Source organism: Lagenorhynchus albirostris, unplaced genomic scaffold (genome assembly GCF_949774975.1).
Source record: "Lagenorhynchus albirostris unplaced genomic scaffold, mLagAlb1.1 scaffold_330, whole genome shotgun sequence".
In the NCBI taxonomy this organism is placed as follows: domain Eukaryota; kingdom Metazoa; phylum Chordata; class Mammalia; order Artiodactyla; family Delphinidae; genus Lagenorhynchus; species Lagenorhynchus albirostris.
Window position 1 is genome coordinate 19,845 of NW_026783637.1, and position 27,559 is coordinate 47,403.

At 60.4% G+C, this 27,559-nt stretch overlaps 2 protein-coding genes across 2 annotated transcripts; both read right to left on the reverse strand.

Moving 5' to 3' along the window:
- Positions 1–9,304: 9,304 nt before the first annotated feature.
- LOC132514377 (metallothionein-1E-like) lies at positions 9,305–11,223 on the reverse strand. Its single transcript, XM_060138985.1, has 3 exons — positions 10,891–11,223; positions 10,246–10,311; positions 9,305–9,535 (listed from the first exon to the last, which is right to left on the reverse strand). Exons 1-3 carry the CDS (start codon positions 10,916–10,918, stop codon positions 9,444–9,446), a joined length of 186 nt encoding a protein of 61 aa, XP_059994968.1. The 5' UTR covers positions 10,919–11,223; the 3' UTR covers positions 9,305–9,443.
- A 14,303-nt stretch (positions 11,224–25,526) lies between these two features.
- On the reverse strand, positions 25,527–27,314 carry LOC132514375 (metallothionein-1E-like). Its single transcript, XM_060138983.1, has 3 exons — positions 27,113–27,314; positions 26,468–26,533; positions 25,527–25,757 (listed from the first exon to the last, which is right to left on the reverse strand). Exons 1-3 carry the CDS (start codon positions 27,138–27,140, stop codon positions 25,666–25,668), a joined length of 186 nt encoding a protein of 61 aa, XP_059994966.1. The 5' UTR covers positions 27,141–27,314; the 3' UTR covers positions 25,527–25,665.
- Positions 27,315–27,559: the final 245 nt, after the last annotated feature.

The window sequence follows — 27,559 nt, forward strand, 5'->3', positions numbered from 1 at the left end:
CCTCAGGAGCCTGGCTACCAAGAAAGCCCTGGACCCGTGACAGGAGTCCTCCTGAGCTCAAAACTCAAAGCCCTCCCTTCTCGTCCTGTGCCCGGGAAGGGGGCATCCTAAGGCTCAAAGGCAGGGCTCCCTTACCAGTGGGGCAGGAGCACTTGGGGTCCATCTGGAGGAGGAGTGAGGCCCGAGGTCCAAAGCAAGGGGCGAAGCCGCTTCACGGGTCCGGTGGGGGCCGTGTGGGAGCGAGGAGCCCGGGGGCTCAGTTATAGGCCGAGGAGGCGGCCCGGGCGCAGAGGCCCCGCCCCCGCCTTGCACCGCCCCGCGGCTCCGCGCCCGCGGCTCCGCGCCACGCGCCGCCCGCAGCGCCCTGGGCCGGGCTGTGAGCAACAGGCGGGGCCGAGCGCACGATTCCACGTCGGTGCCGGCTGGAGCGGAGGAACCGGGTGCCGTGCGGTAAGCGGTGTCCCAGCCCCCTGGCCGCCCCTTCCCAATGTGCCCGACGGGAGCAGCCACCGTGTTGGCGGCTTGTGCAGGAATCCGGCTCCCGCGTCCTCCGGTCTTCCCCGCCCCAGGCCCCGCGCCGCCGGCCTCCGGGTGGCCGTTTCCTGCAGCCTGAGAACAGCCCCCGCCCTGGCTTGGCTGGAGCCGGGGAGCGGTGTCAGAGAGCGCAGGCGGATGTGACCCTCACCACCGTTTGGCCGACCCCATGTGTCCCCGGGCGTTGCCAGCCCCGGTCCCCACCACGGTCCTTTGGAAGCATTTTTCCGGTACCGCCTCCTGTAACCGCAGCGCGGTGAACATTGCCTTCAGCCGCGAGGCGTCACTTGTGTGTTCCTTTCCTGGGGGGATCCTGGCTCATTTGTCCGGGGGCTTCTTTGCCTAAACTTTCCAGGGGCGCTCCTCACTGTAGCCGGTCCACCCCCACGCCAGGGTGGAGGTTCCCTCATCATGGGATGCTTCCCCAGGGGCGGCATCATTGTAGGTGATAGGCAGACCTGGCGGTAAATAACAAAGCGAGACAAGTGGATAGAGTTCCCTTTGAGTAGTCCTGACAGTTACTCACCATGGAGTCCATGCCAAGCCTTGTTAGTCACTTTTGCTCTTTGAGTTGTCACACCAACCGGGAAGGGAGACAGCAGTCAGGAGCCCGCTTCCCAAAGTCCAAAGTCCCTACAGTACAGGGAGGCTACTGAGGCAGGCACACAGGGCTGGGGAGTGGTGCCCTGCTTCTGTGTTTTTGTCGCTTCGCAGCTGAAAGAGGGAGTCAGTGAGCAAGCTCCCCTTTGGCCCAGAGCTGTGTCCTCGGCCCGTCTCTACCATGTCCAGCTCAATCCTGGGGGCGACCAAGGTGACACAGTAGGAATGTATTTATGATTTTGTGGCTACCTTCTGACTCTCTCCTTCAGTAGCGTTCAAGAGGTTTCTTTTGGTATAACGTATTTCAGAAAATCACTGAAAAGAAAATGGTAAGGAAATCCTGATGCAGGTGACAGCAGAAGTGGCAGGACCCTTCTGTGTCTGTGAGGAGGACACCGACTGTGCTCCTCACGGCTTTCTATCTGTAGTGTCGACGGCTCTTTGCGTGAAGGCAGGATAACCCTCTCGGGGGTACTGGTCCCACGCTCACAGGGTCGATGGGGACGGCCCAGAGCACAGAGCTAAACACACCGTCCTTGCTTGCGTGTCTGGAAGGAGAACAGTGTCTCCTAGGCTGATGATAACAAATAAATCAATAGATAAATAAATGAATGGGTGATGTGATCGATTGCTCCCTGAGTGCCCAGTATATTCTGACCTTCTTTGCATGTATTCAGTTCTTTAATCCCGAGAGCCAGACACTATTATTTTCCCTTTAGAGCAGAGCAGACGGAGCCACAGAGAGGTTATGTCCCACGGCCGTACGTGGCACAGATGGGACTGGCCCTCCTGCAGGCTGACTGCAGCCCCGCGCCCAACCGGACACCATGTCATCCCACGAAGGGTGAGAACACTGAACACCTGGCACAGAGGCAGCAGTGGGAGAGCCCTGAGCCGGCAGCCAGAACCCTCCGCACAGCTCTGTGACCTCTCTGGGCTTCGGCCTCCCACCTCTGCAGCCAGGAGCACAGCTGGACTGTCTCCGAAGACCCTGCAGCCCTGAAAAAGGAGAGGCCGGATTCAGCCTCCAGTGAGGTCATAACCGGCACCGTGTGGCCGGGAGGTGAGAGACAGCTGCAGTGTAGGTTTAGTCCTCTGAGTATAGGCTGTGTGCCCTTGGGTAGGTTGCTTAACCTCTCTGGAACTGGCACCATCACGCCAGACCATGCAGGTGCACCGAGTCTGTCCAAACGCTGTGGCGGTGACTCGTTCCACGGGGCTTGTTGGAGGACATCCCCACGCCCTCTGGCACTGGATAAGCAAGGTTCCTATCCATCTCTGCCCTCACCATGAGCTTGCTTGCAAACCAGGGAGCCTTTCTCCAGGAGCTTGTCGGGAGCTCAAGGATTCTCTGTGCACAGATGTCAGTGTGGAGAGAGCGATCGTACGGGACACCTTGCGGGAAGCCCGAGCTGGGAGCCAGGCCACTATCTCGCTCATTCCCCCTCATTGAAATTAATCTTTTGTATCGAAAGGAGGAAATGAAATCTCAGAGAGTATCAGTGACTTGCCAGGTCAGGAAGTGGCACGGTGGCTGTGAACCTGAGTGCCTGACGCCGACGCCCACGCACGCAGCACGGGCCGGCTCCCGAAATGCCCTGTGCACTCGGGGCACCTGTGGCCCATCTTGGTCCTGACTTCTGAGCCACGTGTCTCCTCTTTCTCTCGGAGTGCCCATCAAATAGGAGTTCCCTCCCCAGACCGCCAGGGGGCCCAACACCTGAAATAGACTACCCGTTCCCTCAGCACACACTTGTTGCTAATAAACCCCACCAGGCCCCCGCCCCCCCCGCCCCGCCACGCACTGCAGCACCACCATCACTCTGCAGAGGAACACGTGAAGTCCTTCTTCTGAAACCAGGTCTCGGGGAAACAGCCGGGAAATTCCCACCAAATCCAAATCACTTTCTTTCGGGGTGTCAGGGAGCCACGGGCTGGTTTTTGAGGGAAGGGAAGATGTCAGCCTGACCTAGGGAGGTACTTGCGAAGATTCAGAGCCAAGCCCCCGCAGGGAGCTGTCACGGGTGGCGAGTGTCCTGTCCGTAGCCCTGGGCAAGCCAAGACTGATGTTCCCTGTGGGGAGGCAGGGGGCAGAGCTGCTCCAGGCGTGTGTGGCCCACACAGTGGGGCATCTGTGAAGTGTTCCCAGGACTCGGGCACACTTTCAACGTACGTGCAGCATATGAGAGCGTCCAGTTTCCAGAATTGCTCCTCCACGTGTGAAGGTGGTTTTACGTGTTGAAGGGAAAACTGGGTGTCACATATCGTGTCCTTTGACGTGTTTTCTTCGCGATCCGTTTTCCTGACCAGGGTGAAAACTGTGGCAGAAAATACAAAGAGGTCTTTCCAGGGTGTTTTAGACGCAAGCCCCGTGCAGAAGTCACACGAGAGGGGTGTGGGATTCCATCCCCTCTGGGTACTTTTCTAGGCTCTCATCACCGAGCGCTGAGTTTGGCAGGGGCCCCCAGAGAAGGAAAATGAGAAATGGGCAACTTTCTCTGCAATCCGTACTCCTAAGGGGAATAGAGGGAGTGTGTCCTCTGTGTGTCCAATGCCCTATGTCATCGGGCGAGGGTATCCTTTGGAGCTGAGAAACGGAAGCTCAAATTAACCTAGGCGGCTAAGACGCTCAGTGTGCGTGTTTTGGGGGTGTGGGGTGTGTGGGGGGGTACTCTTTGGTCCAGAGCCGAGGTCTCTGCACGTCCAGTCCAGTTCCCCACGCCAGCCCTGATGGGCACGGAGTCTCTTTGTCCAAGACAGACCAAGGAAGACAGAGCCAGAATAAAGTCAACAGCTTTTATTACAAGTCACAGATTTCATAGAAAAAGGAATGTAGCGTCAGGTCCGGTTGTATGAAAAACGGTAAAATGCAGGTTTGTCCTGGTTGCTCTGTTGACACCCGGGGCAGGCTCTCCGCGACATCAGGCACAGCAGCTGCACTTGTCCGAGGCCCCTTTGCAGACGCAGCCCTGGGCACACTTGGCGCAGCCCACGGGGCAGCAGGAGCAGCAGCCTGGGGAGGCAAGGGCAGCGTGCGGTCGGACCACGCGTTGTCCGGAACCACCCTTCCCAGCAGCAGGCCTGGCCCCAGCCGCCCTCGGGCCCAGACCCTGAGTTTACGATGGTGTCCTCTGTCCTGAGGTAATTGCTCTCAGACACTAGGTTCAGGTTGCCCGGCCCATCTGTGCCCAGGACAGGGCACAGCGCCTTGGAGAGACAGTGAGCAGGGCCTCTGGGGACAGGAGAAAGCCAGCCCCCAGCACCACCAGTGATGTGAGCCAAGTCCTCAGGATCAAAGTGGAGGCAAAGCCCGCACAGAGCAGCTCCCGCTCGGGATAGGGAAGCTCTGGGCTGCTTCGACAGGAAGGGGCTGCACCGGGTCCGAGAAGCCACGCACGGCCACTGGTTCCTGTCCCTAAAGTGCTTCAGTCCCTGAGAGGATTCGGAAGCGGGTCTCAGGAGGCGGGAGGACTAGTTCTAGTGACAGGTCTGAGGTTGTTTGTCGGTGACCCGTCTGGGCCTCAGTCTCCCTGTTCTCTAGTGCGCGCCTGGGTCTCGGTCACGCCGAAGGCGATTCCAGCTCTGACTGTGAATCCCTTCCTGGTGAGGGGGGTGCCGGGAAGTCTGGTCACTGTCCTGCTCCTGCCTGCCTGCTGAGCCCTGGGCCCCCTCCTCGCACTCAGCCCAGACCCCGCATTCCCAGAGAAGGCCCCGCACACTCACTCTTCTTGCAGGAGGCGCATCTGCAGGCTTTGCAGGTGCAGGAGCCAGCGCAGCCGCAGGAGCCGCCTGCCGGGAAGGGAAAGGAGGCCAGCGGTGAGCAGGGACGGGGATGCAGGAGCTACAGCAGACGGTCAGCAATGCCTCCCTGAGCCCTCCTCCTCTGTCAGGACCCAGCCCCGGGAGCTCGTGTCCACTCGGGCGGATAGAGAAGCCCCAGCTCCTCTCTTCTGGTCCAAGGAGAGTAGGTCCCCTCCTGATGGGACTCCACAGGGAAGGTCCCGGGCTCCAGACGCAGCCCAGGCCGACTGGGGCCGGGGGCCGGGGCCCATGGCCTGAACCCCAAAGAGGCAGCGTCCCCTCCTCCCATCAAATCGTGGCAGGTCCGAGGCCTCCTCCAAACGCTGGGTCCCGGTCTAGCAATCCCCTGACCTGCCGGGTGACCTCAAGAAGGACAGCCTGGAGCCTCCGTGCCCTCAGTGTCAACGGAGAGGCAAAGGGAGACTGACGTGCCCTCAGGAGCCTGGCTACCAAGAAAGCCCTGGACCCGTGACAGGAGTCCTCCTGAGCTCAAAACTCAAAGCCCTCCCTTCTCGTCCTGTGCCCGGGAAGGGGGCATCCTAAGGCTCAAAGGCAGGGCTCCCTTACCAGTGGGGCAGGAGCACTTGGGGTCCATCTGGAGGAGGAGTGAGGCCCGAGGTCCAAAGCAAGGGGCGAAGCCGCTTCACGGGTCCGGTGGGGGCCGTGTGGGAGCGAGGAGCCCGGGGGCTCAGTTATAGGCCGAGGAGGCGGCCCGGGCGCAGAGGCCCCGCCCCCGCCTTGCACCCGCCCCGCGGCTCCGCGCCCGCGCCGCCCGCAGCGCCCTGGGCCGGGCTGTGAGCAACAGGCGGGGCCGAGCGCACGATTCCACGTCGGTGCCGGCTGGAGCGGAGGAACCGGGTGCCGTGCGGTAAGCGGTGTCCCAGGCCCCTGGCCGCCCCTTCCCAATGTGCCCGACGGGAGCAGCCACCGTGTTGGCGGCTTGTGCAGGAATCCGGCTCCCGCGTCCTCCGGTCTTCCCCGCCCCAGGCCCCAGGCCCCAGGCCCCAGGCCCCGCGCCGCCGGCCTCCGGGTGGCCGTTTCCTGCAGCCTGAGAACAGCCCCCGCCTCCCGCTCGTGTCCCTGGCTTGGCTGGAGCCGGGGAGCGGTGTCAGAGAGCGCAGGCGGATGTGACCCTCACCACCGTTTGGCCGACCCCATGTGTCCCCGGGCGTTGCCAGCCCCGGTCCCCACCACGGTCCTTTGGAAGCATTTTTCCGGTACCGCCTCCTGTAACCGCAGCGCGGTGAACATTGCCTTCAGCCGCGAGGCGTCACTTGTGTGTTCCTTTCCTGGGGGGATCCTGGCTCATTTGTCCGGGGGCTTCTTTGCCTAAACTTTCCAGGGGCGCTCCTCACTGTAGCCGGTCCACCCCCACGCCAGGGTGGAGGTTCCCTCATCATGGGATGCTTCCCCAGGGGCGGCATCATTGTAGGTGATAGGCAGACCTGGCGGTAAATAACAAAGCGAGACAAGTGGATAGAGTTCCCTTTGAGTAGTCCTGACAGTTACTCACCATGGAGTCCATGCCAAGCCTTGTTAGTCACTTTTGCTCTTTGAGTTGTCACACCAACCGGGAAGGGAGACAGCAGTCAGGAGCCCGCTTCCCAAAGTCCAAAGTCCCTACAGTACAGGGAGGCTACTGAGGCAGGCACACAGGGCTGGGGAGTGGTGCCCTGCTTCTGTGTTTTTGTCGCTTCGCAGCTGAAAGAGGGAGTCAGTGAGCAAGCTCCCCTTTGGCCCAGAGCTGTGTCCTCGGCCCGTCTCTACCATGTCCAGCTCAATCCTGGGGGCGACCAAGGTGACACAGTAGGAATGTATTTATGATTTTGTGGCTACCTTCTGACTCTCTCCTTCAGTAGCGTTCAAGAGGTTTCTTTTGGTATAACGTATTTCAGAAAATCACTGAAAAGAAAATGGTAAGGAAATCCTGATGCAGGTGACAGCAGAAGTGGCAGGACCCTTCTGTGTCTGTGAGGAGGACACCGACTGTGCTCCTCACGGCTTTCTATCTGTAGTGTCGACGGCTCTTTGCGTGAAGGCAGGATAACCCTCTCGGGGGTACTGGTCCCACGCTCACAGGGTCGATGGGGACGGCCCAGAGCACAGAGCTAAACACACCGTCCTTGCTTGCGTGTCTGGAAGGAGAACAGTGTCTCCTAGGCTGATGATAACAAATAAATCAATAGATAAATAAATGAATGGGTGATGTGATCGATTGCTCCCTGAGTGCCCAGTATATTCTGACCTTCTTTGCATGTATTCAGTTCTTTAATCCCGAGAGCCAGACACTATTATTTTCCCTTTAGAGCAGAGCAGACGGAGCCACAGAGAGGTTATGTCCCACGGCCGTACGTGGCACAGATGGGACTGGCCCTCCTGCAGGCTGACTGCAGCCCCGCGCCCAACCGGACACCATGTCATCCCACGAAGGGTGAGAACACTGAACACCTGGCACAGAGGCAGCAGTGGGAGAGCCCTGAGCCGGCAGCCAGAACCCTCCGCACAGCTCTGTGACCTCTCTGGGCTTCGGCCTCCCACCTCTGCAGCCAGGAGCACAGCTGGACTGTCTCCGAAGACCCTGCAGCCCTGAAAAAGGAGAGGCCGGATTCAGCCTCCAGTGAGGTCATAACCGGCACCGTGTGGCCGGGAGGTGAGAGACAGCTGCAGTGTAGGTTTAGTCCTCTGAGTATAGGCTGTGTGCCCTTGGGTAGGTTGCTTAACCTCTCTGGAACTGGCACCATCACGCCAGACCATGCAGGTGCACCGAGTCTGTCCAAACGCTGTGGCGGTGACTCGTTCCACGGGGCTTGTTGGAGGACATCCCCACGCCCTCTGGCACTGGATAAGCAAGGTTCCTATCCATCTCTGCCCTCACCATGAGCTTGCTTGCAAACCAGGGAGCCTTTCTCCAGGAGCTTGTCGGGAGCTCAAGGATTCTCTGTGCACAGATGTCAGTGTGGAGAGAGCGATCGTACGGGACACCTTGCGGGAAGCCCGAGCTGGGAGCCAGGCCACTATCTCGCTCATTCCCCCTCATTGAAATTAATCTTTTGTATCGAAAGGAGGAAATGAAATCTCAGAGAGTATCAGTGACTTGCCAGGTCAGGAAGTGGCACGGTGGCTGTGAACCTGAGTGCCTGACGCCGACGCCCACGCACGCAGCACGGGCCGGCTCCCGAAATGCCCTGTGCACTCGGGGCACCTGTGGCCCATCTTGGTCCTGACTTCTGAGCCACGTGTCTCCTCTTTCTCTCGGAGTGCCCATCAAATAGGAGTTCCCTCCCCAGACCGCCAGGGGGCCCAACACCTGAAATAGACTACCCGTTCCCTCAGCACACACTTGTTGCTAATAAACCCCACCAGGCCCCCGCCCCCCCCGCCCCGCCACGCACTGCAGCACCACCATCACTCTGCAGAGGAACACGTGAAGTCCTTCTTCTGAAACCACGTCTCGGGGAAACAGCCGGGAAATTCCCACCAAATCCAAATCACTTTCTTTCGGGGTGTCAGGGAGCCACGGGCTGGTTTTTGAGGGAAGGGAAGATGTCAGCCTGACCTAGGGAGGTACTTGCGAAGATTCAGAGCCAAGCCCCCGCAGGGAGCTGTCACGGGTGGCGAGTGTCCTGTCCGTAGCCCTGGGCAAGCCAAGACTGATGTTCCCTGTGGGGAGGCAGGGGGCAGAGCTGCTCCAGGCGTGTGTGGCCCACACAGTGGGGCATCTGTGAAGTGTTCCCAGGACTCGGGCACACTTTCAACGTACGTGCAGCATATGAGAGCGTCCAGTTTCCAGAATTGCTCCTCCACGTGTGAAGGTGGTTTTACGTGTTGAAGGGAAAACTGGGTGTCACATATCGTGTCCTTTGACGTGTTTTCTTCGCGATCCGTTTTCCTGACCAGGGTGAAAACTGTGGCAGAAAATACAAAGAGGTCTTTCCAGGGTGTTTTAGACGCAAGCCCCGTGCAGAAGTCACACGAGAGGGGTGTGGGATTCCATCCCCTCTGGGTACTTTTCTAGGCTCTCATCACCGAGCGCTGAGTTTGGCAGGGGCCCCCAGAGAAGGAAAATGAGAAATGGGCAACTTTCTCTGCAATCCGTACTCCTAAGGGGAATAGAGGGAGTGTGTCCTCTGTGTGTCCAATGCCCTATGTCATCGGGCGAGGGTATCCTTTGGAGCTGAGAAACGGAAGCTCAAATTAACCTAGGCGGCTAAGACGCTCAGTGTGCGTGTTTTGGGGGTGTGGGGTGTGTGGGGGGGTACTCTTTGGTCCAGAGCCGAGGTCTCTGCACGTCCAGTCCAGTTCCCCACGCCAGCCCTGATGGGCACGGAGTCTCTTTGTCCAAGACACACCAAGGAAGACAGAGCCAGAATAAAGTCAACAGCTTTTATTACAAGTCACAGATTTCATAGAAAAAGGAATGTAGCGTCAGGTCCGGTTGTATGAAAAACGGTAAAATGCAGGTTTGTCCTGGTTGCTCTGTTGACACCCGGGGCAGGCTCTCCGCGACATCAGGCACAGCAGCTGCACTTGTCCGAGGCCCCTTTGCAGACGCAGCCCTGGGCACACTTGGCGCAGCCCACGGGGCAGCAGGAGCAGCAGCCTGGGGAGGCAAGGGCAGCGTGCGGTCGGACCACGCGTTGTCCGGAACCACCCTTCCCAGCAGCAGGCCTGGCCCCAGCCGCCCTCGGGCCCAGACCCTGAGTTTACGATGGTGTCCTCTGTCCTGAGGTAATTGCTCTCAGACACTAGGTTCAGGTTGCCCGGCCCATCTGTGCCCAGGACAGGGCACAGCGCCTTGGAGAGACAGTGAGCAGGGCCTCTGGGGACAGGAGAAAGCCAGCCCCCAGCACCACCAGTGATGTGAGCCAAGTCCTCAGGATCAAAGTGGAGGCAAAGCCCGCACAGAGCAGCTCCCGCTCGGGATAGGGAAGCTCTGGGCTGCTTCGACAGGAAGGGGCTGCACCGGGTCCGAGAAGCCACGCACGGCCACTGGTTCCTGTCCCTAAAGTGCTTCAGTCCCTGAGAGGATTCGGAAGCGGGTCTCAGGAGGCGGGAGGACTAGTTCTAGTGACAGGTCTGAGGTTGTTTGTCGGTGACCCGTCTGGGCCTCAGTCTCCCTGTTCTCTAGTGCGCGCCTGGGTCTCGGTCACGCCGAAGGCGATTCCAGCTCTGACTGTGAATCCCTTCCTGGTGAGGGGGGTGCCGGGAAGTCTGGTCACTGTCCTGCTCCTGCCTGCCTGCTGAGCCCTGGGCCCCCTCCTCGCACTCAGCCCAGACCCCGCATTCCCAGAGAAGGCCCCGCACACTCACTCTTCTTGCAGGAGGCGCATCTGCAGGCTTTGCGGGTGCAGGAGCCAGCGCAGCCGCAGGAGCCGCCTGCCGGGAAGGGAAAGGAGGCCAGCGGTGAGCAGGGACGGGGATGCAGGAGCTACAGCAGACGGTCAGCAATGCCTCCCTGAGCCCTCCTCCTCTGTCAGGACCCAGCCCCGGGAGCTCGTGTCCACTCGGGCGGATAGAGAAGCCCCAGCTCCTCTCTTCTGGTCCAAGGAGAGTAGGTCCCCTCCTGATGGGACTCCACAGGGAAGGTCCCGGGCTCCAGACGCAGCCCAGGCCGACTGGGGCCGGGGGCCGGGGCCCATGGCCTGAACCCCAAAGAGGCAGCGTCCCCTCCTCCCATCAAATCGTGGCAGGTCCGAGGCCTCCTCCAAACGCTGGGTCCCGGTCTAGCAATCCCCTGACCTGCCGGGTGACCTCAAGAAGGACAGCCTGGAGCCTCCGTGCCCTCAGTGTCAACGGAGAGGCAAAGGGTGACTGACGTGCCCTCAGGAGCCTGGCTACTAAGAAAGCCCTGGACCCGTGACAGGAGTCCTCCTGAGCTCAAAACTCAAAGCCCTCCCTTCTCGTCCTGTGCCCGGGAAGGGGGCATCCTAAGGCTCAAAGGCAGGGCTCCCTTACCAGTGGGGCAGGAGCACTTGGGGTCCATCTGGAGGAGGAGTGAGGCCCGAGGTCCAAAGCAAGGGGCGAAGCCGCTTCACGGGTCCGGTGGGGGCCGTGTGGGAGCGAGGAGCCCGGGGGCTCAGTTATAGGCCGAGGAGGCGGCCCGGGCGCAGAGGCCCCGCCCCCGCCTTGCACCCGCCCCGCGGCTCCGCGCCCGCGCCGCCCGCAGCGCCCTGGGCCGGGCTGTGAGCAACAGGCGGGGCCGAGCGCACGATTCCACGTCGGTGCCGGCTGGAGCGGAGGAACCGGGTGCCGTGCGGTAAGCGGTGTCCCAGCCCCCTGGCCGCCCCTTCCCAATGTGCCCGACGGGAGCAGCCACCGTGTTGGCGGCTTGTGCAGGAATCCGGCTCCCGCGTCCTCCGGTCTTCCCCGCCCCAGGCCCCAGGCCCCAGGCCCCAGGCCCCGCGCCGCCGGCCTCCGGGTGGCCGTTTCCTGCAGCCTGAGAACAGCCCCCGCCTCCCGCTCGTGTCCCTGGCTTGGCTGGAGCCGGGGAGCGGTGTCAGAGAGCGCAGGCGGATGTGACCCTCACCACCGTTTGGCCGACCCCATGTGTCCCCGGGCGTTGCCAGCCCCGGTCCCCACCACGGTCCTTTGGAAGCATTTTTCCGGTACCGCCTCCTGTAACCGCAGCGCGGTGAACATTGCCTTCAGCCGCGAGGCGTCACTTGTGTGTTCCTTTCCTGGGGGGATCCTGGCTCATTTGTCCGGGGGCTTCTTTGCCTAAACTTTCCAGGGGCGCTCCTCACTGTAGCCGGTCCACCCCCACGCCAGGGTGGAGGTTCCCTCATCATGGGATGCTTCCCCAGGGGCGGCATCATTGTAGGTGATAGGCAGACCTGGCGGTAAATAACAAAGCGAGACAAGTGGATAGAGTTCCCTTTGAGTAGTCCTGACAGTTACTCACCATGGAGTCCATGCCAAGCCTTGTTAGTCACTTTTGCTCTTTGAGTTGTCACACCAACCGGGAAGGGAGACAGCAGTCAGGAGCCCGCTTCCCGAAGTCCAAAGTCCCTACAGTACAGGGAGGCTACTGAGGCAGGCACACAGGGCTGGGGAGTGGTGCCCTGCTTCTGTGTTTTTGTCGCTTCGCAGCTGAAAGAGGGAGTCAGTGAGCAAGCTCCCCTTTGGCCCAGAGCTGTGTCCTCGGCCCGTCTCTACCATGTCCAGCTCAATCCTGGGGGCGACCAAGGTGACACAGTAGGAATGTATTTATGATTTTGTGGCTACCTTCTGACTCTCTCCTTCAGTAGCGTTCAAGAGGTTTCTTTTGGTATAACGTATTTCAGAAAATCACTGAAAAGAAAATGGTAAGGAAATCCTGATGCAGGTGACAGCAGAAGTGGCAGGACCCTTCTGTGTCTGTGAGGAGGACACCGACTGTGCTCCTCACGGCTTTCTATCTGTAGTGTCGACGGCTCTTTGCGTGAAGGCAGGATAACCCTCTCGGGGGTACTGGTCCCACGCTCACAGGGTCGATGGGGACGGCCCAGAGCACAGAGCTAAACACACCGTCCTTGCTTGCGTGTCTGGAAGGAGAACAGTGTCTCCTAGGCTGATGATAACAAATAAATCAATAGATAAATAAATGAATGGGTGATGTGATCGATTGCTCCCTGAGTGCCCAGTATATTCTGACCTTCTTTGCATGTATTCAGTTCTTTAATCCCGAGAGCCAGACACTATTATTTTCCCTTTAGAGCAGAGCAGACGGAGCCACAGAGAGGTTATGTCCCACGGCCGTACGTGGCACAGATGGGACTGGCCCTCCTGCAGGCTGACTGCAGCCCCGCGCCCAACCGGACACCATGTCACCCCACGAAGGGTGAGAACACTGAACACCTGGCACAGAGGCAGCAGTGGGAGAGCCCTGAGCCGGCAGCCAGAACCCTCCGCACAGCTCTGTGACCTCTCTGGGCTTCGGCCTCCCACCTCTGCAGCCAGGAGCACAGCTGGACTGTCTCCGAAGACCCTGCAGCCCTGAAAAAGGAGAGGCCGGATTCAGCCTCCAGTGAGGTCATAACCGGCACCGTGTGGCCGGGAGGTGAGAGACAGCTGCAGTGTAGGTTTAGTCCTCTGAGTATAGGCTGTGTGCCCTTGGGTAGGTTGCTTAACCTCTCTGGAACTGGCACCATCACGCCAGACCATGCAGGTGCACCGAGTCTGTCCAAACGCTGTGGCGGTGACTCGTTCCACGGGGCTTGTTGGAGGACATCCCCACGCCCTCTGGCACTGGATAAGCAAGGTTCCTATCCATCTCTGCCCTCACCATGAGCTTGCTTGCAAACCAGGGAGCCTTTCTCCAGGAGCTTGTCGGGAGCTCAAGGATTCTCTGTGCACAGATGTCAGTGTGGAGAGAGCGATCGTACGGGACACCTTGCGGGAAGCCCGAGCTGGGAGCCAGGCCACTATCTCGCTCATTCCCCCTCATTGAAATTAATCTTTTGTATCGAAAGGAGGAAATGAAATCTCAGAGAGTATCAGTGACTTGCCAGGTCAGGAAGTGGCACGGTGGCTGTGAACCTGAGTGCCTGACGCCGACGCCCACGCACGCAGCACGGGCCGGCTCCCGAAATGCCCTGTGCACAATGCCCTGTGCACTCGGGGCACCTGTGGCCCATCTTGGTCCTGACTTCTGAGCCACGTGTCTCCTCTTTCTCTCGGAGTGCCCATCAAATAGGAGTTCCCTCCCCAGACCGCCAGGGGGCCCAACACCTGAAATAGACTACCCGTTCCCTCAGCACACACTTGTTGCTAATAAACCCCACCAGGCCCCCGCCCCCCCCGCCCCGCCACGCACTGCAGCACCACCATCACTCTGCAGAGGAACACGTGAAGTCCTTCTTCTGAAACCAGGTCTCGGGGAAACAGCCGGGAAATTCCCACCAAATCCAAATCACTTTCTTTCGGGGTGTCAGGGAGCCACGGGCTGGTTTTTGAGGGAAGGGAAGATGTCAGCCTGACCTAGGGAGGTACTTGCGAAGATTCAGAGCCAAGCCCCCGCAGGGAGCTGTCACGGGTGGCGAGTGTCCTGTCCGTAGCCCTGGGCAAACCAAGACTGATGTTCCCTGTGGGGAGGCAGGGGGCAGAGCTGCTCCAGGCGTGTGTGGCCCACACAGTGGGGCATCTGTGAAGTGTTCCCAGGACTCGGGCACACTTTCAACGTACGTGCAGCATATGAGAGCGTCCAGTTTCCAGAATTGCTCCTCCACGTGTGAAGGTGGTTTTACGTGTTGAAGGGAAAACTGGGTGTCACATATCGTGTCCTTTGACGTGTTTTCTTCGCGATCCGTTTTCCTGACCAGGGTGAAAACTGTGGCAGAAAATACAAAGAGGTCTTTCCAGGGTGTTTTAGACGCAAGCCCCGTGCAGAAGTCACACGAGAGGGGTGTGGGATTCCATCCCCTCTGGGTACTTTTCTAGGCTCTCATCACCGAGCGCTGAGTTTGGCAGGGGCCCCCAGAGAAGGAAAATGAGAAATGGGCAACTTTCTCTGCAATCCGTACTCCTAAGGGGAATAGAGGGAGTGTGTCCTCTGTGTGTCCAATGCCCTATGTCATCGGGCGAGGGTATCCTTTGGAGCTGAGAAACGGAAGCTCAAATTAACCTAGGCGGCTAAGACGCTCAGTGTGCGTGTTTTGGGGGTGTGGGGTGTGTGGGGGGGTACTCTTTGGTCCAGAGCCGAGGTCTCTGCACGTCCAGTCCAGTTCCCCACGCCAGCCCTGATGGGCACGGAGTCTCTTTGTCCAAGACACACCAAGGAAGACAGAGCCAGAATAAAGTCAACAGCTTTTATTACAAGTCACAGATTTCATAGAAAAAGGAATGTAGCGTCAGGTCCGGTTGTATGAAAAACGGTAAAATGCAGGTTTGTCCTGGTTGCTCTGTTGACACCCGGGGCAGGCTCTCCGCGACATCAGGCACAGCAGCTGCACTTGTCCGAGGCCCCTTTGCAGACGCAGCCCTGGGCACACTTGGCGCAGCCCACGGGGCAGCAGGAGCAGCAGCCTGGGGAGGCAAGGGCAGCGTGCGGTCGGACCACGCGTTGTCCGGAACCACCCTTCCCAGCAGCAGGCCTGGCCCCAGCCGCCCTCGGGCCCAGACCCTGAGTTTACGATGGTGTCCTCTGTCCTGAGGTAATTGCTCTCAGACACTAGGTTCAGGTTGCCCGGCCCATCTGTGCCCAGGACAGGGCACAGCGCCTTGGAGAGACAGTGAGCAGGGCCTCTGGGGACAGGAGAAAGCCAGCCCCCAGCACCACCAGTGATGTGAGCCAAGTCCTCAGGATCAAAGTGGAGGCAAAGCCCGCACAGAGCAGCTCCCGCTCGGGATAGGGAAGCTCTGGGCTGCTTCGACAGGAAGGGGCTGCACCGGGTCCGAGAAGCCACGCACGGCCACTGGTTCCTGTCCCTAAAGTGCTTCAGTCCCTGAGAGGATTCGGAAGCGGGTCTCAGGAGGCGGGAGGACTAGTTCTAGTGACAGGTCTGAGGTTGTTTGTCGGTGACCCGTCTGGGCCTCAGTCTCCCTGTTCTCTAGTGCGCGCCTGGGTCTCGGTCACGCCGAAGGCGATTCCAGCTCTGACTGTGAATCCCTTCCTGGTGAGGGGGGTGCCGGGAAGTCTGGTCACTGTCCTGCTCCTGCCTGCCTGCTGAGCCCTGGGCCCCCTCCTCGCACTCAGCCCAGACCCCGCATTCCCAGAGAAGGCCCCGCACACTCACTCTTCTTGCAGGAGGCGCATCTGCAGGCTTTGCAGGTGCAGGAGCCAGCGCAGCCGCAGGAGCCGCCTGCCGGGAAGGGAAAGGAGGCCAGCGGTGAGCAGGGACGGGGATGCAGGAGCTACAGCAGACGGTCAGCAATGCCTCCCTGAGCCCTCCTCCTCTGTCAGGACCCAGCCCCGGGAGCTCGTGTCCACTCGGGCGGATAGAGAAGCCCCAGCTCCTCTCTTCTGGTCCAAGGAGAGTAGGTCCCCTCCTGATGGGACTCCACAGGGAAGGTCCCGGGCTCCAGACGCAGCCCAGGCCGACTGGGGCCGGGGGCCGGGGCCCATGGCCTGAACCCCAAAGAGGCAGCGTCCCCTCCTCCCATCAAATCGTGGCAGGTCCGAGGCCTCCTCCAAACGCTGGGTCCCGGTCTAGCAATCCCCTGACCTGCCGGGTGACCTCAAGAAGGACAGCCTGGAGCCTCCGTGCCCTCAGTGTCAACGGAGAGGCAAAGGGAGACTGACGTGCCCTCAGGAGCCTGGCTACCAAGAAAGCCCTGGACCCGTGACAGGAGTCCTCCTGAGCTCAAAACTCAAAGCCCTCCCTTCTCGTCCTGTGCCCGGGAAGGGGGCATCCTAAGGCTCAAAGGCAGGGCTCCCTTACCAGTGGGGCAGGAGCACTTGGGGTCCATCTGGAGGAGGAGTGAGGCCCGAGGTCCAAAGCAAGGGGCGAAGCCGCTTCACGGGTCCGGTGGGGGCCGTGTGGGAGCGAGGAGCCCGGGGGCTCAGTTATAGGCCGAGGAGGCGGCCCGGGCGCAGAGGCCCCGCCCCCGCCTTGCACCCGCCCCGCGGCTCCGCGCCCGCGCCGCCCGCAGCGCCCTGGGCCGGGCTGTGAGCAACAGGCGGGGCCGAGCGCACGATTCCACGTCGGTGCCGGCTGGAGCGGAGGAACCGGGTGCCGTGCGGTAAGCGGTGTCCCAGGCCCCTGGCCGCCCCTTCCCAATGTGCCCGACGGGAGCAGCCACCGTGTTGGCGGCTTGTGCAGGAATCCGGCTCCCGCGTCCTCCGGTCTTCCCCGCCCCAGGCCCCAGGCCCCAGGCCCCAGGCCCCAGGCCCCAGGCCCCGCGCCGCCGGCCTCCGGGTGGCCGTTTCCTGCAGCCTGAGAACAGCCCCCGCCTCCCGCTCGTGTCCCTGGCTTGGCTGGAGCCGGGGAGCGGTGTCAGAGAGCGCAGGCGGATGTGACCCTCACCACCGTTTGGCCGACCCCATGTGTCCCCGGGCGTTGCCAGCCCCGGTCCCCACCACGGTCCTTTGGAAGCATTTTTCCGGTACCGCCTCCTGTAACCGCAGCGCGGTGAACATTGCCTTCAGCCGCGAGGCGTCACTTGTGTGTTCCTTTCCTGGGGGGATCCTGGCTCATTTGTCCGGGGGCTTCTTTGCCTAAACTTTCCAGGGGCGCTCCTCACTGTAGCCGGTCCACCCCCACGCCAGGGTGGAGGTTCCCTCATCATGGGATGCTTCCCCAGGGGCGGCATCATTGTAGGTGATAGGCAGACCTGGCGGTAAATAACAAAGCGAGACAAGTGGATAGAGTTCCCTTTGAGTAGTCCTGACAGTTACTCACCATGGAGTCCATGCCAAGCCTTGTTAGTCACTTTTGCTCTTTGAGTTGTCACACCAACCGGGAAGGGAGACAGCAGTCAGGAGCCCGCTTCCCAAAGTCCAAAGTCCCTACAGTACAGGGAGGCTACTGAGGCAGGCACACAGGGCTGGGGAGTGGTGCCCTGCTTCTGTGTTTTTGTCGCTTCGCAGCTGAAAGAGGGAGTCAGTGAGCAAGCTCCCCTTTGGCCCAGAGCTGTGTCCTCGGCCCGTCTCTACCATGTCCAGCTCAATCCTGGGGGCGACCAAGGTGACACAGTAGGAATGTATTTATGATTTTGTGGCTACCTTCTGACTCTCTCCTTCAGTAGCGTTCAAGAGGTTTCTTTTGGTATAACGTATTTCAGAAAATCACTGAAAAGAAAATGGTAAGGAAATCCTGATGCAGGTGACAGCAGAAGTGGCAGGACCCTTCTGTGTCTGTGAGGAGGACACCGACTGTGCTCCTCACGGCTTTCTATCTGTAGTGTCGACGGCTCTTTGCGTGAAGGCAGGATAACCCTCTCGGGGGTACTGGTCCCACGCTCACAGGGTCGATGGGGACGGCCCAGAGCACAGAGCTAAACACACCGTCCTTGCTTGCGTGTCTGGAAGGAGAACAGTGTCTCCTAGGCTGATGATAACAAATAAATCAATAGATAAATAAATGAATGGGTGATGTGATCGATTGCTCCCTGAGTGCCCAGTATATTCTGACCTTCTTTGCATGTATTCAGTTCTTTAATCCCGAGAGCCAGACACTATTATTTTCCCTTTAGAGCAGAGCAGACGGAGCCACAGAGAGGTTATGTCCCACGGCCGTACGTGGCACAGATGGGACTGGCCCTCCTGCAGGCTGACTGCAGCCCCGCGCCCAACCGGACACCATGTCATCCCACGAAGGGTGAGAACACTGAACACCTGGCACAGAGGCAGCAGTGGGAGAGCCCTGAGCCGGCAGCCAGAACCCTCCGCACAGCTCTGTGACCTCTCTGGGCTTCGGCCTCCCACCTCTGCAGCCAGGAGCACAGCTGGACTGTCTCCGAAGACCCTGCAGCCCTGAAAAAGGAGAGGCCGGATTCAGCCTCCAGTGAGGTCATAACCGGCACCGTGTGGCCGGGAGGTGAGAGACAGCTGCAGTGTAGGTTTAGTCCTCTGAGTATAGGCTGTGTGCCCTTGGGTAGGTTGCTTAACCTCTCTGGAACTGGCACCATCACGCCAGACCATGCAGGTGCACCGAGTCTGTCCAAACGCTGTGGCGGTGACTCGTTCCACGGGGCTTGTTGGAGGACATCCCCACGCCCTCTGGCACTGGATAAGCAAGGTTCCTATCCATCTCTGCCCTCACCATGAGCTTGCTTGCAAACCAGGGAGCCTTTCTCCAGGAGCTTGTCGGGAGCTCAAGGATTCTCTGTGCACAGATGTCAGTGTGGAGAGAGCGATCGTACGGGACACCTTGCGGGAAGCCCGAGCTGGGAGCCAGGCCACTATCTCGCTCATTCCCCCTCATTGAAATTAATCTTTTGTATCGAAAGGAGGAAATGAAATCTCAGAGAGTATCAGTGACTTGCCAGGTCAGGAAGTGGCACGGTGGCTGTGAACCTGAGTGCCTGACGCCGACGCCCACGCACGCAGCACGGGCCGGCTCCCGAAATGCCCTGTGCACTCGGGGCACCTGTGGCCCATCTTGGTCCTGACTTCTGAGCCACGTGTCTCCTCTTTCTCTCGGAGTGCCCATCAAATAGGAGTTCCCTCCCCAGACCGCCAGGGGGCCCAACACCTGAAATAGACTACCCGTTCCCTCAGCACACACTTGTTGCTAATAAACCCCACCAGGCCCCCGCCCCCCCCGCCCCGCCACGCACTGCAGCACCACCATCACTCTGCAGAGGAACACGTGAAGTCCTTCTTCTGAAACCAGGTCTCGGGGAAACAGCCGGGAAATTCCCACCAAATCCAAATCACTTTCTTTCGGGGTGTCAGGGAGCCACGGGCTGGTTTTTGAGGGAAGGGAAGATGTCAGCCTGACCTAGGGAGGTACTTGCGAAGATTCAGAGCCAAGCCCCCGCAGGGAGCTGTCACGGGTGGCGAGTGTCCTGTCCGTAGCCCTGGGCAAGCCAAGACTGATGTTCCCTGTGGGGAGGCAGGGGGCAGAGCTGCTCCAGGCGTGTGTGGCCCACACAGTGGGGCATCTGTGAAGTGTTCCCAGGACTCGGGCACACTTTCAACGTACGTGCAGCATATGAGAGCGTCCAGTTTCCAGAATTGCTCCTCCACGTGTGAAGGTGGTTTTACGTGTTGAAGGGAAAACTGGGTGTCACATATCGTGTCCTTTGACGTGTTTTCTTCGCGATCCGTTTTCCTGACCAGGGTGAAAACTGTGGCAGAAAATACAAAGAGGTCTTTCCAGGGTGTTTTAGACGCAAGCCCCGTGCAGAAGTCACACGAGAGGGGTGTGGGATTCCATCCCCTCTGGGTACTTTTCTAGGCTCTCATCACCGAGCGCTGAGTTTGGCAGGGGCCCCCAGAGAAGGAAAATGAGAAATGGGCAACTTTCTCTGCAATCCGTACTCCTAAGGGGAATAGAGGGAGTGTGTCCTCTGTGTGTCCAATGCCCTATGTCATCGGGCGAGGGTATCCTTTGGAGCTGAGAAACGGAAGCTCAAATTAACCTAGGCGGCTAAGACGCTCAGTGTGCGTGTTTTGGGGGTGTGGGGTGTGTGGGGGGGTACTCTTTGGTCCAGAGCCGAGGTCTCTGCACGTCCAGTCCAGTTCCCCACGCCAGCCCTGATGGGCACGGAGTCTCTTTGTCCAAGACACACCAAGGAAGACAGAGCCAGAATAAAGTCAACAGCTTTTATTACAAGTCACAGATTTCATAGAAAAAGGAATGTAGCGTCAGGTCCGGTTGTATGAAAAACGGTAAAATGCAGGTTTGTCCTGGTTGCTCTGTTGACACCCGGGGCAGGCTCTCCGCGACATCAGGCACAGCAGCTGCACTTGTCCGAGGCCCCTTTGCAGACGCAGCCCTGGGCACACTTGGCGCAGCCCACGGGGCAGCAGGAGCAGCAGCCTGGGGAGGCAAGGGCAGCGTGCGGTCGGACCACGCGTTGTCCGGAACCACCCTTCCCAGCAGCAGGCCTGGCCCCAGCCGCCCTCGGGCCCAGACCCTGAGTTTACGATGGTGTCCTCTGTCCTGAGGTAATTGCTCTCAGACACTAGGTTCAGGTTGCCCGGCCCATCTGTGCCCAGGACAGGGCACAGCGCCTTGGAGAGACAGTGAGCAGGGCCTCTGGGGACAGGAGAAAGCCAGCCCCCAGCACCACCAGTGATGTGAGCCAAGTCCTCAGGATCAAAGTGGAGGCAAAGCCCGCACAGAGCAGCTCCCGCTCGGGATAGGGAAGCTCTGGGCTGCTTCGACAGGAAGGGGCTGCACCGGGTCCGAGAAGCCACGCACGGCCACTGGTTCCTGTCCCTAAAGTGCTTCAGTCCCTGAGAGGATTCGGAAGCGGGTCTCAGGAGGCGGGAGGACTAGTTCTAGTGACAGGTCTGAGGTTGTTTGTCGGTGACCCGTCTGGGCCTCAGTCTCCCTGTTCTCTAGTGCGCGCCTGGGTCTCGGTCACGCCGAAGGCGATTCCAGCTCTGACTGTGAATCCCTTCCTGGTGAGGGGGGTGCCGGGAAGTCTGGTCACTGTCCTGCTCCTGCCTGCCTGCTGAGCCCTGGGCCCCCTCCTCGCACTCAGCCCAGACCCCGCATTCCCAGAGAAGGCCCCGCACACTCACTCTTCTTGCAGGAGGCGCATCTGCAGGCTTTGCAGGTGCAGGAGCCAGCGCAGCCGCAGGAGCCGCCTGCCGGGAAGGGAAAGGAGGCCAGCGGTGAGCAGGGACGGGGATGCAGGAGCTACAGCAGACGGTCAGCAATGCCTCCCTGAGCCCTCCTCCTCTGTCAGGACCCAGCCCCGGGAGCTCGTGTCCACTCGGGCGGATAGAGAAGCCCCAGCTCCTCTCTTCTGGTCCAAGGAGAGTAGGTCCCCTCCTGATGGGACTCCACAGGGAAGGTCCCGGGCTCCAGACGCAGCCCAGGCCGACTGGGGCCGGGGGCCGGGGCCCATGGCCTGAACCCCAAAGAGGCAGCGTCCCCTCCTCCCATCAAATCGTGGCAGGTCCGAGGCCTCCTCCAAACGCTGGGTCCCGGTCTAGCAATCCCCTGACCTGCCGGGTGACCTCAAGAAGGACAGCCTGGAGCCTCCGTGCCCTCAGTGTCAACGGAGAGGCAAAGGGAGACTGACGTGCCCTCAGGAGCCTGGCTACCAAGAAAGCCCTGGACCCGTGACAGGAGTCCTCCTGAGCTCAAAACTCAAAGCCCTCCCTTCTCGTCCTGTGCCCGGGAAGGGGGCATCCTAAGGCTCAAAGGCAGGGCTCCCTTACCAGTGGGGCAGGAGCACTTGGGGTCCATCTGGAGGAGGAGTGAGGCCCGAGGTCCAAAGCAAGGGGCGAAGCCGCTTCACGGGTCCGGTGGGGGCCGTGTGGGAGCGAGGAGCCCGGGGGCTCAGTTATAGGCCGAGGAGGCGGCCCGGGCGCAGAGGCCCCGCCCCCGCCTTGCACCCGCCCCGCGGCTCCGCGCCCGCGCCGCCCGCAGCGCCCTGGGCCGGGCTGTGAGCAACAGGCGGGGCCGAGCGCACGATTCCACGTCGGTGCCGGCTGGAGCGGAGGAACCGGGTGCCGTGCGGTAAGCGGTGTCCCAGGCCCCTGGCCGCCCCTTCCCAATGTGCCCGACGGGAGCAGCCACCGTGTTGGCGGCTTGTGCAGGAATCCGGCTCCCGCGTCCTCCGGTCTTCCCCGCCCCAGGCCCCAGGCCCCAGGCCCCAGGCCCCAGGCCCCAGGCCCCGCGCCGCCGGCCTCCGGGTGGCCGTTTCCTGCAGCCTGAGAACAGCCCCCGCCTCCCGCTCGTGTCCCTGGCTTGGCTGGAGCCGGGGAGCGGTGTCAGAGAGCGCAGGCGGATGTGACCCTCACCACCGTTTGGCCGACCCCATGTGTCCCCGGGCGTTGCCAGCCCCGGTCCCCACCACGGTCCTTTGGAAGCATTTTTCCGGTACCGCCTCCTGTAACCGCAGCGCGGTGAACATTGCCTTCAGCCGCGAGGCGTCACTTGTGTGTTCCTTTCCTGGGGGGATCCTGGCTCATTTGTCCGGGGGCTTCTTTGCCTAAACTTTCCAGGGGCGCTCCTCACTGTAGCCGGTCCACCCCCACGCCAGGGTGGAGGTTCCCTCATCATGGGATGCTTCCCCAGGGGCGGCATCATTGTAGGTGATAGGCAGACCTGGCGGTAAATAACAAAGCGAGACAAGTGGATAGAGTTCCCTTTGAGTAGTCCTGACAGTTACTCACCATGGAGTCCATGCCAAGCCTTGTTAGTCACTTTTGCTCTTTGAGTTGTCACACCAACCGGGAAGGGAGACAGCAGTCAGGAGCCCGCTTCCCAAAGTCCAAAGTCCCTACAGTACAGGGAGGCTACTGAGGCAGGCACACAGGGCTGGGGAGTGGTGCCCTGCTTCTGTGTTTTTGTCGCTTCGCAGCTGAAAGAGGGAGTCAGTGAGCAAGCTCCCCTTTGGCCCAGAGCTGTGTCCTCGGCCCGTCTCTACCATGTCCAGCTCAATCCTGGGGGCGACCAAGGTGACACAGTAGGAATGTATTTATGATTTTGTGGCTACCTTCTGACTCTCTCCTTCAGTAGCGTTCAAGAGGTTTCTTTTGGTATAACGTATTTCAGAAAATCACTGAAAAGAAAATGGTAAGGAAATCCTGATGCAGGTGACAGCAGAAGTGGCAGGACCCTTCTGTGTCTGTGAGGAGGACACCGACTGTGCTCCTCACGGCTTTCTATCTGTAGTGTCGACGGCTCTTTGCGTGAAGGCAGGATAACCCTCTCGGGGGTACTGGTCCCACGCTCACAGGGTCGATGGGGACGGCCCAGAGCACAGAGCTAAACACACCGTCCTTGCTTGCGTGTCTGGAAGGAGAACAGTGTCTCCTAGGCTGATGATAACAAATAAATCAATAGATAAATAAATGAATGGGTGATGTGATCGATTGCTCCCTGAGTGCCCAGTATATTCTGACCTTCTTTGCATGTATTCAGTTCTTTAATCCCGAGAGCCAGACACTATTATTTTCCCTTTAGAGCAGAGCAGACGGAGCCACAGAGAGGTTATGTCCCACGGCCGTACGTGGCACAGATGGGACTGGCCCTCCTGCAGGCTGACTGCAGCCCCGCGCCCAACCGGACACCATGTCACCCCACGAAGGGTGAGAACACTGAACACCTGGCACAGAGGCAGCAGTGGGAGAGCCCTGAGCCGGCAGCCAGAACCCTCCGCACAGCTCTGTGACCTCTCTGGGCTTCGGCCTCCCACCTCTGCAGCCAGGAGCACAGCTGGACTGTCTCCGAAGACCCTGCAGCCCTGAAAAAGGAGAGGCCGGATTCAGCCTCCAGTGAGGTCATAACCGGCACCGTGTGGCCGGGAGGTGAGAGACAGCTGCAGTGTAGGTTTAGTCCTCTGAGTATAGGCTGTGTGCCCTTGGGTAGGTTGCTTAACCTCTCTGGAACTGGCACCATCACGCCAGACCATGCAGGTGCACCGAGTCTGTCCAAACGCTGTGGCGGTGACTCGTTCCACGGGGCTTGTTGGAGGACATCCCCACGCCCTCTGGCACTGGATAAGCAAGGTTCCTATCCATCTCTGCCCTCACCATGAGCTTGCTTGCAAACCAGGGAGCCTTTCTCCAGGAGCTTGTCGGGAGCTCAAGGATTCTCTGTGCACAGATGTCAGTGTGGAGAGAGCGATCGTACGGGACACCTTGCGGGAAGCCCGAGCTGGGAGCCAGGCCACTATCTCGCTCATTCCCCCTCATTGAAATTAATCTTTTGTATCGAAAGGAGGAAATGAAATCTCAGAGAGTATCAGTGACTTGCCAGGTCAGGAAGTGGCACGGTGGCTGTGAACCTGAGTGCCTGACGCCGACGCCCACGCACGCAGCACGGGCCGGCTCCCGAAATGCCCTGTGCACAATGCCCTGTGCACTCGGGGCACCTGTGGCCCATCTTGGTCCTGACTTCTGAGCCACGTGTCTCCTCTTTCTCTCGGAGTGCCCATCAAATAGGAGTTCCCTCCCCAGACCGCCGCGGGGGCCCAACACCTGAAATAGACTACCCGTTCCCTCAGCACACACTTGTTGCTAATAAACCCCACCAGGCCCCCGCCCCCCCCCGCCCCGCCACGCACTGCAGCACCACCATCACTCTGCAGAGGAACACGTGAAGTCCTTCTTCTGAAACCAGGTCTCGGGGAAACAGCCGGGAAATTCCCACCAAATCCAAATCACTTTCTTTCGGGGTGTCAGGGAGCCACGGGCTGGTTTTTGAGGGAAGGGAAGATGTCAGCCTGACCTAGGGAGGTACTTGCGAAGATTCAGAGCCAAGCCCCCGCAGGGAGCTGTCACGGGTGGCGAGTGTCCTGTCCGTAGCCCTGGGCAAGCCAAGACTGATGTTCCCTGTGGGGAGGCAGGGGGCAGAGCTGCTCCAGGCGTGTGTGGCCCACACAGTGGGGCATCTGTGAAGTGTTCCCAGGACTCGGGCACACTTTCAACGTACGTGCAGCATATGAGAGCGTCCAGTTTCCAGAATTGCTCCTCCACGTGTGAAGGTGGTTTTACGTGTTGAAGGGAAAACTGGGTGTCACATATCGTGTCCTTTGACGTGTTTTCTTCGCGATCCGTTTTCCTGACCAGGGTGAAAACTGTGGCAGAAAATACAAAGAGGTCTTTCCAGGGTGTTTTAGACGCAAGCCCCGTGCAGAAGTCACACGAGAGGGGTGTGGGATTCCATCCCCTCTGGGTACTTTTCTAGGCTCTCATCACCGAGCGCTGAGTTTGGCAGGGGCCCCCAGAGAAGGAAAATGAGAAATGGGCAACTTTCTCTGCAATCCGTACTCCTAAGGGGAATAGAGGGAGTGTGTCCTCTGTGTGTCCAATGCCCTATGTCATCGGGCGAGGGTATCCTTTGGAGCTGAGAAACGGAAGCTCAAATTAACCTAGGCGGCTAAGACGCTCAGTGTGCGTGTTTTGGGGGTGTGGGGTGTGTGGGGGGGTACTCTTTGGTCCAGAGCCGAGGTCTCTGCACGTCCAGTCCAGTTCCCCACGCCAGCCCTGATGGGCACGGAGTCTCTTTGTCCAAGACACACCAAGGAAGACAGAGCCAGAATAAAGTCAACAGCTTTTATTACAAGTCACAGATTTCATAGAAAAAGGAATGTAGCGTCAGGTCCGGTTGTATGAAAAACGGTAAAATGCAGGTTTGTCCTGGTTGCTCTGTTGACACCCGGGGCAGGCTCTCCGCGACATCAGGCACAGCAGCTGCACTTGTCCGAGGCCCCTTTGCAGACGCAGCCCTGGGCACACTTGGCGCAGCCCACGGGGCAGCAGGAGCAGCAGCCTGGGGAGGCAAGGGCAGCGTGCGGTCGGACCACGCGTTGTCCGGAACCACCCTTCCCAGCAGCAGGCCTGGCCCCAGCCGCCCTCGGGCCCAGACCCTGAGTTTACGATGGTGTCCTCTGTCCTGAGGTAATTGCTCTCAGACACTAGGTTCAGGTTGCCCGGCCCATCTGTGCCCAGGACAGGGCACAGCGCCTTGGAGAGACAGTGAGCAGGGCCTCTGGGGACAGGAGAAAGCCAGCCCCCAGCACCACCAGTGATGTGAGCCAAGTCCTCAGGATCAAAGTGGAGGCAAAGCCCGCACAGAGCAGCTCCCGCTCGGGATAGGGAAGCTCTGGGCTGCTTCGACAGGAAGGGGCTGCACCGGGTCCGAGAAGCCACGCACGGCCACTGGTTCCTGTCCCTAAAGTGCTTCAGTCCCTGAGAGGATTCGGAAGCGGGTCTCAGGAGGCGGGAGGACTAGTTCTAGTGACAGGTCTGAGGTTGTTTGTCGGTGACCCGTCTGGGCCTCAGTCTCCCTGTTCTCTAGTGCGCGCCTGGGTCTCGGTCACGCCGAAGGCGATTCCAGCTCTGACTGTGAATCCCTTCCTGGTGAGGGGGGTGCCGGGAAGTCTGGTCACTGTCCTGCTCCTGCCTGCCTGCTGAGCCCTGGGCCCCCTCCTCGCACTCAGCCCAGACCCCGCATTCCCAGAGAAGGCCCCGCACACTCACTCTTCTTGCAGGAGGCGCATCTGCAGGCTTTGCGGGTGCAGGAGCCAGCGCAGCCGCAGGAGCCGCCTGCCGGGAAGGGAAAGGAGGCCAGCGGTGAGCAGGGACGGGGATGCAGGAGCTACAGCAGACGGTCAGCAATGCCTCCCTGAGCCCTCCTCCTCTGTCAGGACCCAGCCCCGGGAGCTCGTGTCCACTCGGGCGGATAGAGAAGCCCCAGCTCCTCTCTTCTGGTCCAAGGAGAGTAGGTCCCCTCCTGATGGGACTCCACAGGGAAGGTCCCGGGCTCCAGACGCAGCCCAGGCCGACTGGGGCCGGGGGCCGGGGCCCATGGCCTGAACCCCAAAGAGGCAGCGTCCCCTCCTCCCATCAAATCGTGGCAGGTCCGAGGCCTCCTCCAAACGCTGGGTCCCGGTCTAGCAATCCCCTGACCTGCCGGGTGACCTCAAGAAGGACAGCCTGGAGCCTCCGTGCCCTCAGTGTCAACGGAGAGGCAAAGGGAGACTGACGTGCCCTCAGGAGCCTGGCTACCAAGAAAGCCCTGGACCCGTGACAGGAGTCCTCCTGAGCTCAAAACTCAAAGCCCTCCCTTCTCGTCCTGTGCCCGGGAAGGGGGCATCCTAAGGCTCAAAGGCAGGGCTCCCTTACCAGTGGGGCAGGAGCACTTGGGGTCCATCTGGAGGAGGAGTGAGGCCCGAGGTCCAAAGCAAGGGGCGAAGCCGCTTCACGGGTCCGGTGGGGGCCGTGTGGGAGCGAGGAGCCCGGGGGCTCAGTTATAGGCCGAGGAGGCGGCCCGGGCGCAGAGGCCCCGCCCCCGCCTTGCACCCGCCCCGCGGCTCCGCGCCCGCGCCGCCCGCAGCGCCCTGGGCCGGGCTGTGAGCAACAGGCGGGGCCGAGCGCACGATTCCACGTCGGTGCCGGCTGGAGCGGAGGAACCGGGTGCCGTGCGGTAAGCGGTGTCCCAGGCCCCTGGCCGCCCCTTCCCAATGTGCCCGACGGGAGCAGCCACCGTGTTGGCGGCTTGTGCAGGAATCCGGCTCCCGCGTCCTCCGGTCTTCCCCGCCCCAGGCCCCAGGCCCCAGGCCCCAGGCCCCG

Coding starts and splice junctions, on each gene's coding strand:
- LOC132514377 (XM_060138985.1), bottom strand. CDS start 10,918: ATGGACCCCAAGTGCTCCTGCCCCACTG. Junction 10,312..10,890: donor CAAGTGCTCCTGCCCCACTG/GTAAGGGAGCCC, acceptor CCTTCCCGGCAG/GCGGCTCCTGCGGCTGCGCT. Junction 9,536..10,245: donor ATGCGCCTCCTGCAAGAAGA/GTGAGTGTGCGG, acceptor TTGCCTCCCCAG/GCTGCTGCTCCTGCTGCCCC.
- LOC132514375 (XM_060138983.1), bottom strand. CDS start 27,140: ATGGACCCCAAGTGCTCCTGCCCCACTG. Junction 26,534..27,112: donor CAAGTGCTCCTGCCCCACTG/GTAAGGGAGCCC, acceptor CCTTCCCGGCAG/GCGGCTCCTGCGGCTGCGCT. Junction 25,758..26,467: donor ATGCGCCTCCTGCAAGAAGA/GTGAGTGTGCGG, acceptor TTGCCTCCCCAG/GCTGCTGCTCCTGCTGCCCC.